Raw genomic sequence first — 14,923 nt, 5'->3', positions numbered from 1 at the left:
TTTATTAACTGTATACTAAAATCATTTTAGATCCAGAGACTAGAAAATTTTACATGAAAATCAGTGATGTGAAAATTATAAATTAACCAGTTGAAATATACAGAAGGTGTTGGAAGCTCTTTTTCTTCTTAAGGATCACTGGCTACAGGAAAGTATCAATCAAGAGTTGTGACAAAAAGCAAATCATTTCACTGTTGTTTTTTAAAATAAAATATTTTAAAAAATCATATGGATAGAACAATTTGTCAAGATTTCAGGACACTTACAATATCAAATCAGTTTAGAATTATATCATTTTATAGCAGGAAAGATCCTGAAAAATCGTCTGGTTTAGTTCTCTTCTTTCACAGAAGAGTAATCTGAAGTCCAATAGCATAAGTGACCTACTGAAGTTCAGTTAGGTAATTAGCAGTAGAATCAAAGCTAGAACATAAAGTTCTTGACACTCATTCTGCATACTTCTTTTAAAAAGAAAGTTGGCTTCTGGCCAGTAAAGGGATCTGAACCCTTGACCTTTATTGTCAATACCACCCTCTAACCAAGTAAACTAACTGGCCAGCCCTCCGGCATACATTTGAGCATACTTTTTGTAAATCTTTGTTTTCTCTGTGTAAAGTTGCAGCCATTATAACTATACATAAGCTTCTGCCTACGTTTATTTAACCTTATAAAAAATTAACAAAGATAAGGAAATAAAAGTTTTTTTGTTTTGTTTTTGCTTTCAATGTGTGGGGTGGAGTTTGGGAGGGAGTTACCCAATTTAGGGGGTAGGTATAGAAGTTCATCATTGCATGCTCAGTGTTTGGAGGTAGTTCAGATGGTCGTAGTGTTTGGGAGTAAATAAAAAGAAACAATCTTTATCTTATTATGAAAACAGCATATGTTTATTCCGCAGAAATCAAACATAACAAAAGACCTAATAATAAATAATGCAAATTGTTGGGTAGCTCTCCCCACCTTACCCTGTTTCCTTCTCCTACTCCTCAAAGTCAACTAGAGTTAATTTGTGGGGGAATGTAATAGGAGAAAAAATTTGAAAAGTAAGATTGGGGTTGGATCTGGAAGGCCTTAAGTGTCCAGTGTGAGAGTTTTGAACTTTTTTCTTAAGGTGATGTACATTGTAAGAAATGTTAAGAAGAGGATATGGCATGACCAAAGCTGTATTTTGGGAATAAACAGCAGTGATTAGAATTGAGTAGATAGAGCTAGGAACATCAATGGAGTCAGGCTATTGAGTTAATATAGGTGGAGAGATGATAAAAGCCTAAACTAGGGTAAAGAGTGTAGCTTTTCATATAAAACTCAAACTTTGATTTCGATTTATGTTTAGCCTTAGTCTTTCCTCTTATTATATAGACCACTGTTATTTATTTATGTGTCAATATATGTGTATTTATTTGTTGCAGAGTTAAAGGTCCTGAAGATACACATCAATTTTTCTTTGGATCAGCCAAAAGGAGGTCTTCATTTTGTGGTACCCAGTGTAGAGGGAAGTATGGCAGAGAGGGGTGCTCATGTTTTCTCTTGTGGGTATCAAAATTCCACAAGGTAGATTATAAATTCTTATATCTTTAAATTAATTCCACTTTTCAATTGCATTTTTCTATGTATATGCAATACAGGCATACCTCAGATATATTGCAGGTTCAGTTCCAGAACACTGCAGTAAAGTGAATATTGCAATTAAACTAGTCACATGAATTTTCTTGGTTTTCCACTGCATATAAAAGTTATGTTTATACTATACTATAGTCTATTAAGTGTGTCTATTAAGTCTATTATGTCTAAAAAACAATGTCCATATGTTAATTTAAAAAAATGCTTTTTTTATTTTTTATTTTTTTCTACTCCTGGTAAGTTGTGATAAAAAGTGCTTTGTTTCTAAAAAATTCTAACGATCATTTGAGCCTTCAGTGAGTTGTAATCTTTTTGCTGGTGGAGAGTCTTGCCTCTATGACAGTGGCTGCTGACTGATCAGGGAGGTGGTTGCTGAAGGTTGGGGTGGCTGTGGCAATTTCCTAAAATAAGACAATGAAGTTTGCTGCTTTGTTTGACTCTTCCTTTCATTAAAGATTTCTCTGTAGCATATGAAGCTGTTTGATAGCATTTTACTCATAGTAGAACTTCTTTCAAAACTGGAGTCAGTTCTCTCAAACCCTGCTACTGCTTTGTCAACCAAGTTTATGTAGTATTCTAAGTTCTTTGTTGTCATTTCAACAATGTTCATAGCAGCTTTACCAGGAGTAGGTTCCATCTCAAGAAACTATTTCTTTGCTTATTCAGAAGCAGCATTATGAGAAATGTGCTGTTAGGTTTTGCTGTTGTACAAACATCGTAGAGAGTACTTACAGAAACCTAGATAGTATAGCCTACTACACAATTATTTAACATGGACCCCTAACTGGCAACATTAGCTGTGGATTTTGCATGCTTAGGGAACATGATTTAAAACATGAGATTAAATCAAGGACAAGAGAAATGATGCAGTTGAAAGCATGGGATGTATGAGAATGGCATAACAGCATACTATTTACAGTAAACTTTTTTTTGAAGAGTATAAGGAGTACATTTTAAAATAACAATAAAAGGTATAGTATAGTACATACATAAACCAGTAACATAGTCATTTATTGTCATGATAAAGTGTTATGTACTGTACATACAGTATTTGTACTAGTGTGTGCTATATACTTTTATACAACTGGTGGTGCAGTAGGATTGTTTATACCAGCATCACCACAAACATGTGAGTAATACATTATGGTATGATGTTGCATGGCTAGGAAGTCAGTAGTTAATAGAACTTTTCTCAGCTTTAGTCAGTAGTTAATAGAACTTTTCTAATCTTACAGGGCCACCATTGTGTATGTTGTCCGTCATTTACCACCTAAACATTATTATGTAGTGTATGACTATTTCAGTAAACTATGCTGTAAGTAGACGTGCTGTCATCCAGGTTCTGTTGTTCCATTGAAAGAGCACAGGCAGAGTAGATTTAGCATTATTCTTAAGGGCCCTAAGATTTTTGGAATGGCAAATGAGCATTGGCTTCAACTTCAGGTCACCAGCTGCATTAGTCCCTAACAAGAGTTAGTCTGTCCTTTGAAGCTTTGAAGCCAGGTATTGACTTCTCCTCTCTAGCTATGAGAGTCCCAGATGGAATCTTCTTCCATTATAAAGCTGTTTATCTACATTGAAAAAAAAGTTGTTTTGTATAGCCAGCATCATCAATTAGCTTAGCTCTTCTGGAAACTTACTGCAGCTTCTGTATCAGCGCTTGCTGCTTCACCTTGTACTTTTATTTTATGGAGGTAGCCTATTAAACCTTGTGAGCTAACCTCTGCTAGTTTCAGACTTTTCTTCAGCAGCTTCATAACCTCTCTCAGCCTTTATAGAATTCAATGGAGTTAGGGTATTGCTCTGGATTAAGCTTTGGCATAAGGGAATATTATATCTGGTTTGATCTTCTATCTGGACCACTAAAACTTGCTCTATATCAGCATTAAGGCTATTTCTCTCTCTTATCATTTGTGTGTTCACTTGAGTAGCTATTTAAATTTGCTTCAAGTACTTTTCTTTTGCTTTTACAATTTGGCTAACTTTGGTGCAAGAGGCCTAGCTTTTGGCCTATCTCAGCTTTTGACATGTCTGCCTCTCAGTAAGCTTAATTATTTCTAGCTTTTGATTTAAAGTGAGAGACATGTGACTCTTCTTTTCACTTGAACACTTAGAGGCTATTGTAGAATTATTAATTGGCCTAAGTTCAATATTATGTCTCAGAGAATAGGGAGGCCTGAGGAGAGGGAGAGAGATGGGAATGGCTGGTCAGTGGAGCAGTCAGAACACACATTTATTAAGTTCGCTATTTTATATGGGTGCAGGTTGTGGTACCCCAAAACAATCATAATAGTAACATCAAAGACCACTGATCACGTATTACCCTAACAGATGTAATAAAAATGAAAAAGTTTGAAATATTGCGAGATTATGAAAATGTGACACAGAGACACAAAATGAGCATATGCTGTTGGAAAAATTGCACCCATAGATTTGCTTAATGTAGTGTTGCTACAAACCCTAAATTTGTAAAAAAATACAATATCTGCAAAGCACAGTAAAGCAAAGCGCAATAAAAAGAATTATGTCTGTACATATGTTTAGTATGAAATGAGATATATAAGCTTGATTCTCTACACGTTCTGCATCATGTTCTGTTTGTAATTCCTTCTCAGTCTTCTGTCTTCCCTTTTCCTTTCCCTTCTTTTCAAGTCTGCTTTTCTAAATTAATCATCTTACTTGATTCTTTCTTTTTTTTTAACTTTATATTGAAGGAAAACATACATATGGAAAACTGCACAAATTCTAAGTATAAAGTTTGTAAATTTTCACAAGTGAACAGACTCATGTATTTCACACTCATATCAAGACAAAGAACATTACCAGCATCAGAGATCTCCCTTTCATCCACTTTTATTCATTACTTCCCGATGTAACATTCTCCTGCGCAACTATTCTGATTTATAAAAAGCCATAGATTAATTAATTATGCCTGATTTTGAATTGTGTATAAATGGAATCATATGCATTTTACTCTTTATATCTGGGTTTTTTTTTTGTTCATCATAGAGATTTACCTACATTGTTGTGTATGATTGTAGTTCATTCATTGTCATAGCTGTCTAGTTCACTTCATGTTATTGAAATGTTATTTTATAATGTGTATCCTCTCCTCAGATTAACTCCTCTAAGCCAGTGTTAATGTCTTATACTCTTTATGTTTCAATATCAAGTACTGACCCTGGCAGGTAATAAGACCCAACCTGACTTGATAGAAAGTTGAATATAAATTTTTGGGCCGGCCCAGTGGCGCACTGCTACAGTGCGCCGCTTGGGAGTGTGGTGGCGCTCCCGCCGAGGGTTCAGATCCCACATACAGACCGGTTCCCGCTCACTGGCTGAGCGAGGTGCGGGCGCAGCGCCAAGGGTTGCGATTCCGTTGCCGGTCCCGGTCCGGTACGGGCGTGACACTGAGGGTTGCGATCCGTTGTTGGACACGAAAAAAGACAAAAAGAAAAAAAAAAAAAAAAAGAAAGTTGAATATAAATTTTATATCTGGCTTTACCAGCCTTCCATTTGAATATATACAATGCATCACATACTATAAAAAAGCAATCTCTTAACTTTTGGAATAGATTCTGAATATTAATTATATTTTATAAAACTTTATCATAAACTTTTTTGTTTCTGGAAATGAATGCAACATAAAAACCAACTAATGTTAATATGCAAATTAAAATAATTTTTAACTCTTTTTAGGGTTTGAACTGGAGGTAGCACATGATATATCTTGTTAATATTGCTAAATAATATTTGGAAACAGATTTTTAAAAATCAGATTCTTTCAAGTTACACAATAAAAAGCTTCAGTAGCCAAAAAGCTTCAGTAGCCAAAAAGCTAAGGTTTCTTTTTGTACATTTTCTAGAAATGTTAAAATAACATGGGGAAAACAAAATAGTGTACACTTTTAATGTATTTTCTATACTGTCAATCTTTTTTCTAGATTTTGGTTCCCATGTGTTGATTCATACTCTGAACTATGTACATGGAAATTAGAATTTACAGTAGATGCTGCAATGGTGGCTGTTTCCAATGGAGACTTGGTGGAGACAGTGTATACCCATGATATGAGGAAGAAGACCTTTCATTACATGCTTACCATTCCTACAGCAGCATCAAATATCTCCTTAGCCATTGGACCTTTTGAAATACTTGTAGATCCATATATGCATGAGGTAAGTCCTAGTTTCTCCCCCCTTACTCTCTTCGCACCCTTTCACTCCTGATAAAAAGAGGGTATTAATGAAATACTAAGTCTTTCTTAACTCTTCTTTCAACCATCAAGAATATCACTAGAGAGAAAATGTTTCCTTATCTGATATATTTAATGATGTGAATTCTTGAAAGAATACCTTTCAAAATGTTGTTGTATTAAAATTTCAGATTTTTTTCAACAGGCATCTTGGCATTCCAAGAGAACTTCAGTTATGCCTTCATTAACATATAGGCTGATTTCTGTAACTAATTCTTTTCATTACTAATGTGCTATTTTTGTTTAGCATATGTTTATGAATGTTGCAGCCCCAGTTCTGGAATCTGAAATATTGCACATTCAAAATTAAAGAGGAAGATTCATTCTCACTATAACATATACAGAGGAAAAGAGAAAAGATTGAGTTGGGGTTATTAGTCTGGTCAGCAAACTCATGAATACTTTTTCTGGTTTCTTCCCAGAACATATCTTACCACAAATCATATGTCAATTCAAAGGCCAGATAGTAAGTTTAGGCCTCCCCAAACATGAGATTTCTGTGGTTAGAAAATGATTCATTGGTTATTAACCCTCTTGGTTTCTGTGCTTGTTTAAAATAACATTTCAATTAATCTCTTTTAGTAAATAACTATTAGTCCTTTATGTTTTCAATTTAGGGTTTTTTGTTTTGATTTTTTTAAATATAAGCATACATTTTGATATCTCAATAGCATTTCTTTCAGTATGCAAATAAAAATCAAGGGCACATAGCTTTAGAAAAACTGCCAGTGAGCTCTTCGGTATGCCTTCTATATTTTTTTTTTCCTGAAATTCACAGGATTTGTAAAATCATTCGTGGAAAAGATTGAGGATATTTTGTTAATGGTTTTACTTCACCTGTCTTGACAATGACTCTTTTAAAGTTGTATCCACTGATAAGATTGGCAGTGAACCTTATTATCTTAAGTAAAAGATCAACTTCAAAACCAACATTTGTTAGTATATATTTTGTATTTTGGAAGAATTTTTTTCTGCTCTGAACTATTAGATGGGAGGAAGATAAATGACAGTTAAGAAGTATTTTTCTTGAATATTTAGAGTCCATGACTTAGTCTGTCTCTGTCTCAAATATATAGTAGTATTTACCTGTATTATCAGTAGATTTGCTACCATGTAGGTTTGTCTAAAAGTGTATACTTTCTTGATGAATAGTTTTTATTTTTTATTTGTGTACCAAGGGAGTTATAATGCAGTTTGGGTCCTGACCATTAATAACATATAGATGCCATGGCTACTGTTATGGTAGCCTTTAATCTATTCTTCTATAATGCTAATAGAAGAATAATTTTGATCATACGTTAAAATCTTGCCACCACAGGTCTGCAGTAATCAGAACTCTTTAACATGGCTTTCAATATCTTCTAGAATTTGACCCTAATGTTTGTTATATTCAAAATAATTTACTTATATTTCTCTGATACCTTATTTCTTCCTATCTTTAATTCTGTTTGGGATGTCCTCTTTTTCCATCCTTACCTATCAATCTTTTGTCCAACTCAAAAAGATTACCTGAGATTCAGTCTCCTGTATGAAACCTCACCAGGTCGTTCTAGTCAGAGTGATCTGTGTTGTTTTTGATGCCATTCATTTGACGCAGAATCATAACATGTATGATATTTGTGTGACCAAGGTATGATGTAACCTAATAAGAAAGCCAGAATTACTATTTCTATTGCTGGCATTTCTTATCTTCTGTCAGTAAGCTTCCCTGCAGCTTTCAATTATGTAGTCAAGATATTAGAGAAGAACTTAAGTAATTGTTCTTTATATGCAAACAGTATAATTAACATTAACTATTAATTACTAAGATAGTAGTGTAACATGTGCAGTATTCACTAGGTTGGATATTTATGAATAAAAAGTAGATTTGCAATAAACCTGGAAAATTTAGATCTTTCTTGTTATTAGGCATATCAAAAGAAACTTTTATTTGGAATCAAAGTTATATTTTTAATAGGTCTAAGAATTTCATAGACTTATAATTCATCATGAATTTAATTTTTAAGTACCATGAATATTTTGTGAATATGATCAGTAAAAGTAATCATTTTAAGTTCACATTTTCTTTCAACATCATGAAATTTATTTAAAAAAAGGATTTATAGGAGCATTTATTTATAATTGAGATATTTGGGAAATTTAAAATATTAAAGTTAGCTTTTTCAGTTAGATGATCTTCTTTTCTGCTTTTCATTTTCAGGTTACTCATTTTTGTTTACCCCAACTTCTTCCATTGCTTAAGCATACTACATCATACCTTCATGAAGTCTTTGAATTTTATGAAGAAATTCTTACATGTAGATATCCATATTCCTGTTTTAAGACTGTATTCATTGATGAGGCATATGTTGAAGTGGCTGCTTATGCTTCCATGAGCATTTTTAGGTTGGTATCTCTTCAAATTTGAAATGCCTAAAATTAGGGTAATAATATGAAGAATAATTATTGACTTTGTGATCAATTTTAATGTGACTTTTGAACTTTTGTCTTTTAATGTAGATGTGGTTGTCTTTGCAGAATATCTAGTGTTTTTAAAATTGAAAAATGTAGAAAAGCATGAAGACGAAAATTTTAAAATAACTCAAGACTATCTTCATCCAGAATTAACTGATATTAATATTTTTCATATTTCTTTTAGTGTCGTCTCTGTTTATAAATTTTTAAAAAATCATACAAATTATTGTATGGATGACTAGTATAGCTTTTTTTCTGGCACTATTTAAAAATTTATTGATATCTTCAGAATTTTTTTTTTTTTAAAAGAGAGTATTACTTTTTCTTTATTTACCCTTCTTACCTCTCTCCCTTCTTTCCTTTTTTCTTTGGAAAGTTCCAAAGTTAGAAGTTTTATGTCTCAAGATCAGTCATTCTACCTTCACTGAACCTAAATTTTCTCATCTGTAAAATATAAATTTCTCATCTGATCTGTATAGTAATACTGCCCCTACATTCTCCAGAGTGTTGTTAGAAGGATCCAGTGGGATTTGAAAGTAAATAATAGAGAACCAAAAGTTAATAGTTATTATTAGAAAAAGATTTTTGAAATTAGAAGACCCCTTCATGTGAGGACCAGTTTCTAATTAACATACCAGTTTCTGGGGCCGGCCCGGTGGCGCACTGGATAGTGCGCCGCTTGGGAAGCGCGGCGGCGCTCCCGTCCGAGGGTTCGGATCCCACATACAGACCGGCTCCCGCTCACTGGCTGAGCGAGGCGCGGGAGCAACGCCGAGGCTTGCAATCCCGTTGCCGGTCCCCGGTCCGGTACGGGGGCAACACTGAGGGTTGCGATCCGTTGCCGGACACGGAAAAAAGACAAAAAAAAAAAAAAAAACATACCAGTTTCTAATTAATGATGCTTCTCCCTTCACTCTCCAAAAAAGTTATTTATATTTTTTATGGAAATCAGTGGGGAAAACATTGTGCTTCTTGCTTTAAGCAAAAGTTACTGTAATTATGAATTTCAGCTAAACTTTGAAAAGATTAGAAAGCTCTGAGAGAATATTTTGGCTTTTCTCTTTTATATTTAACTTAAATTCCATTATTTTAAAAGTGTGATCATTTTATTTTGACTGAATAATTGTTTATTTCTTGGTTATAATTAGCTTTCTCACCTTTTACATTTCAGCACAAATCTTTTACACAGTGCCATGATTATAGATGAGACACCTTTGACTAGAAGGTGTTTAGCCCAGTCCTTGGCCCAGCAGTTTTTTGGATGTTTCATATCCAGAATGTCTTGGTGAGTAATTTCAAAGTTTACAAGTAAAAAGAATTAGGAAAGTTTATTTTTATTGTCTTTCCCTGCAGAGTAAGCTGACCTTTGCCCTAATTACAGGTAGACAATTTAATTTATATATGTTTAAAGAGAAATAATGAGTATAGCTTTTATCTTTTTGGCCAAGAATTACTTCTGCAATTTACAATAAGAATAAGGTACAAATGTTGATAAAACAATGTCTTTTAAAGAACTGAATGAATACTATGGATATAAGAACTTGAATGTATAGAAAACTATAGTTAGAATTCTAATGTCAATGTTCGAAGCAACTGGTAATGTTTAAGGCAAAATAATGCTCTTCTACATTAGTGATAATGATACAGGGATTTGCCTGCTAGTGGTTAGCTTTGTCTCAATTTACTTGAAAGAAACAAGAGGTCAGAACACTTTATTTTCTTTTTGATTAACTTGAGATGAATTTGAAAAATACACAAAACTCCCTTAAGATTATAATTTATAATTGCGGACATTCTATACTATATATAGTATGTAAATTTTAGTTTTTCTTGCTTGCTTGCTAGAGGGGAAAAGGGCAGAGGGTAAGCCCTCTTGATTTGTGATTTTCCTAAAATTACACATAGTTTCATTAAAGAATAGTACCTGAAATATGGTAGGGAAAATGTTTGGATGGTGGAATGGATGAATATATGAACGAATAAATGAGCAAATAGTGTCGATTATCTTTCCTCTGGAGAAACCAAGAAATAAATTAATTAGGTAATTAAATTTTAGGTTTTAGAATGCCATTGGTAGGATTGGCAATAATAGAATGTGGACTTTTAGAATTGAGCAGTACAGTCCTGGCTATGGGTAGATATTTCCTTAGAGACAGACAGTGTGGACAGAGTTGGGCAGGAGAGAAGCAGCACTGTGAGAGCATATATGTAGGTAAATTATCCTTAAATAAGAAGAGAAAGCCAGATATGAAGAAGGCGTAATGAATGCGCAAGTAGAACTCAGCCGAAGGAACTTGGGAAACCTAATAACTTGTTAATAACTTTCACTTTCTGTAACTAGGCAGGGAAGTTTGTGCTACACTTCTATTATTCTCTTTTACTTCATCTGAAGAGTTTTTGTGATTAAAAGTTTATATTTTGACTTTTTGCTTAGGTCTGATGAATGGGTGCTGAAAGGAATTTCAGGCTATATTTATGGACTTTGGATGAAAAAAACTTTTGGTGTTAATGAGTACCGCCATTGGATTAAAGAGGTAATAACAGATCCATTTTCCACTTATAAGTCAATAAGACATATAGTGTTCTCCTGATTTCCAAGTCTTGTCCTTTATTTTTAGTGATTATAAAATACTTTTAAAATACCACCATTTGACTGTCTCTAATTTTTTCCAGCAAAATTGGAATTGCTTCACCGAGAAAAACTAATGGTCTATTTTACCTAGTTTTCATTGTCAGTGAATGTTGGCTCCTACAGACTTTTTTTTTTCCTAGAGAAGAAAATATTTAAACCCCTTAAATATCAAGTTTGTGATAGGTATATCCCAGCTTCTCATAGTAGTCATTTATTATTGTGCTTCCTAAATTTGTTTAGCTTTGTGAGTTTGGTTAATCTTTCCAGGTCTTATCTGTGTAGGGAGAGCAATAGTAGCGTCTACCCCATGGGCAGGGTTTGTGAGACATTATATATGTGATGTGCATGGAGCTTTGCACACAGCAGCTGCTTACTATATGCTGGCTAGTCCTCGAATGTGTTTATATTCTCTCTCATTGTGACATCTTTTTCCTATTATTTAAAGATTTAGCCAAAAAGAAAAAATTAACTATATTTTGCTCAGCCCGTTCTAGTCATATATATACACAATTTTAATTACATCATGCTTAGTTTCTTCTCAGGTGAAAAAATCACAGCCTTTAATAACCTCATTAAATAGACCCCTTCATCTTCTCTGTTTTCTCATTTTATATATTTTTATCATCCAAGGGTAAACTCAAGTAAGCCAAAAAGTTAATTGTTAAAGATTTCAAGCATCTAGAACGATTAAAGGATTCATACATCCAGAACTGGAAGAATCATTCTTCATTTCAGAAACTATTAAAGAAAAATAATATAACATGGTACTTATTTGTCAGGAATCATTATAAACATCTTATAAATATTAACTATCTTTTTTTTTTTTTTTTTTGCATTTTTGTGACTGGTAAGGGGATCGCAACCCTTGTCTTGGTGTCGCTCGCACTGCGCTCAGCCAGTGAGCACACCGGCCAGCCCTATATAGGATCTGAACCCACGCGGGAGTGCCGTTGCACTCCCAGCGCCGCACTCTCCCGAGTGAGCCACGGGTCGGCCCTAAATATTAACCATCTTAATTCTCCTAACTACTCTGTTATTATCCCCATTTTACAGATGAGAAAACTGAGGCACAGAGAGGTTAAGTTATTTGGTCAAAGTATATAGCTAGTAAGTTAGCAGAGCTAGGATTCAAACCTGGTTTTTAACTACTTCACTCTGCTTTTTATCACTTTTCTATACTGCATCTATATTATTTGAACTAGTCATGAGTTTTCAGCACAGTTGTATTGTTGTCTTTTTTTCAGTTAACCTTTTTTCTTTTTACTTTGATTTATGTCATATTAGAAAAGACTTGAGAAGTTTTAAAATGATGGATTCCTGACATAATTTATCTTTTTACTTGACTAAATCCCCAGAGGCAAAATCCAGAGAAGGAAGAAATATATTTGGAAGACAGGCCAGAGAGATTGAGAAGAGCCATAAAGAAAAGTTGCCAGGCTGCTGGCCAGCCTCGAAGTCACAAAGTTGAGAAGGCTTTTTGCCTCTTATCACTTCAGCCAGCTGTGTAGTCTGCTTTATTTATAAGAACATAAACTATGCTCTAAATGCATTTCACTTATTTTAAGAAATTTACATTCTGATTCCAGGAAATAAGAATTCACAATTCTAAAATTTGAGATATAAAAAAAATTTCCACTGACTCCTATTTTAATATTGTTTTTAGGAGCTAGACAAAATAGTGGCATATGAACTGAAAACTGGTGGAGTTTTACTACATCCCATATTTGGTGGAGGAAAAGAGAAGGATAAGTATGTTTGTTGTTCATGGATGATTTTATAAATGTTTTATGGAATCACTTGTGTGTGTGTTGAGGCCCACACAGGGCCAAAGGAGTAATAATAGTATGCAAAAATATTGATAACACAAAACTGATAATAGTCTCATTAATCCTTTATTGTTTTACTGTTTTTAATACATGTGATGGCTATCAATGGATTTAAACTTAAAAAGAAGAATAAGGATTTTTGCTTTTCCAGGTCGATTTCTTAATGCCACTGTATCATATTGTTCTCATTAAAGTTTTAAAATAATGGAAACAAGTATTTTGCTTATGTACCACTGATTTTTTTTTTTCTTTTTTTTAAGTCTGAGTAGATAATTTCAGCATCAAGACATCCTACCTTATCTATTTACCTGAAATGGCCACCTCTTTAGACATTTATTTACTTTTTTTTCTTCTTTACTTTCCCTCCCTTTGATCTTCCCTCACTCCTTTCTCTTTTTCTTTCTCTCATCTCTTTTTTAGTATGTTGCTGTAAAGGAGACAGCTACTTATAAGAATATCAGGGTGCTGGCAGGGATTCTTATTTATTCTAGCATTTATGGATTACCTAATGGACTATAGATTGAATTGCATGGGAAAATTTTTCTCTATTTTCACTAACGATAAACTGCAATTTTACATTTCCTTCAGTTAAGAATGTGGGCAATAAACTAGAGTGGTATTAGCGTATCTGTGATTTTTGTCAGCTATAGAAATCATTGGATATTTTCTTGTCACATTAAAACTGTTAGCACATATCTTGAAATATCCTTTGTATTCATCACTACCTCAAAATTACTGCAGTAGACTGTTGCTAGATCTTGTTATTTAATGTATTAATAAACTATCCCATACATTGGTATATCATAATTTTTTTTATATTTTGATAACTGTATTTCAGTGTATTTGGTTTCCTTTGTAATCCTGTGTATTTTAGTCACTTACTAATTTCTGACATGGACCCATAGAATTAGCCAGACTGCCAGAAGTGTCCAGAAGCACAACAAAGGTTCAGGAACTCAAACTTACATAAGCAATAGCCTTTTCTTTGTTGCAGCATGGTCACTAGGAAAAGATTAAGTCAATGGGCAAGCAAAGAAATTTGGAGTTAGACAAACTTGGATTTTTATTACCACTTTTTGTGATCTAAGAAAATTGTATAACTTTTCCAGATGTATATTTGTGTCTGTGTATGTATTTTGTGTGTAAAGTGGTAGTGATGATCCATTTTAACCAGGTTGGTTATAAGGATTACTTGAAATAAAGCTTTATACATAGTAAGCACTCACTCAATAAATGTTAGTTCCTTTTACTTTCTTCTCCTGACTGCTTTCTGTATGGCAGTTTCCCAGCATATAATTACAGCATATGTGTAAATATTTATACTAAATGGTTTTACCTTGGTTCTGCCCATTACTTAGTTTTTGTTGTTTAATTTTTAAAGTGTACATATAAAAGCAGCACATGAATACATGCTCTTTGAAGAAATTCAAAATAATTTAGAAGCGTGTGGAGTAAAAAGATCCCTTTCAGCTTTTTTTTTTTTTTTTTTAACCACCCCTTACCCCTACCAGTTCCTCTCCTCAGAGATAACCATGATTATAAGTTTGGTATATTGTCTTCTAGATCTTCTTGTTGCTTTTGTGTACATGGTATTTAAAAAATGTAATTCAATTATATGCATATTACTTTGTACTTTAAAAGAAAATTAACCATATTGATTTATTTTAGCAAGCATTCTATGTGACTATATACATAAATTTAGTTCATTCCATTTAAGAACTACATAGTATTCCATTGTACCTTGGAATTTACTTAACTTTCTCCATATTGCCGTTCATTGCTAAAGCTTTTAAGCTCATAAAACTCATAAGGAAGGTTAGAAGTAATAAGTGAATATAAAAATAATTTTCAAATATTAGATTGATAAAATGTTTTAAATTTCAATATGCCACATTTTTTTTTTTTTTTCGTGACCGGCAACGGATCGCAACCCTCAGTGTCGCGCCCGTACCGGACCGGGACCGGCAACGGGATCGCAACCCTCGGTGTTGTGCCCGCACCTCGCTCAGCCAGTGAGCGGCTGGTCTGTATGTGGGATCCGAACCCTCGGCGGGAGCGCCACTGCGCTCCCAAGCGGCGCACTGTAGCAGTGCGCCACCGGGCCAGCCCTCAATATGCCACATTTTTTTTTTTTTTTTTTT

At 33.8% G+C, this 14,923-nt stretch overlaps 1 protein-coding gene across 1 annotated transcript in view; it reads left to right on the top strand.

The window, feature by feature from the left end:
• Positions 1–14,923, top strand: part of LOC103606040 (transcription initiation factor TFIID subunit 2) — a gene marked incomplete at its 3' end in the record, with an annotated part of 83,717 nt that overhangs the window by 29,297 nt on the left and 39,497 nt on the right. Inside the window, exons 5-10 of the mRNA XM_008590638.1 lie at positions 1,407–1,548; positions 5,562–5,793; positions 8,071–8,255; positions 9,496–9,609; positions 10,759–10,858; positions 12,620–12,705. Coding sequence (XP_008588860.1) covers positions 1,407–1,548; positions 5,562–5,793; positions 8,071–8,255; positions 9,496–9,609; positions 10,759–10,858; positions 12,620–12,705 — 859 coding nt within the window. The remainder of the gene's footprint in view (positions 1–1,406; positions 1,549–5,561; positions 5,794–8,070; positions 8,256–9,495; positions 9,610–10,758; positions 10,859–12,619; positions 12,706–14,923) is intronic.

Source organism: Galeopterus variegatus, unplaced genomic scaffold (genome assembly GCF_000696425.1).
Source record: "Galeopterus variegatus unplaced genomic scaffold, G_variegatus-3.0.2 Scaffold6237, whole genome shotgun sequence".
In the NCBI taxonomy this organism is placed as follows: Eukaryota; Metazoa; Chordata; class Mammalia; order Dermoptera; family Cynocephalidae; genus Galeopterus; species Galeopterus variegatus.
Note: the sequence above shows the minus strand (reverse complement) of the source record. Positions and strands in the feature narration are given on the sequence as shown.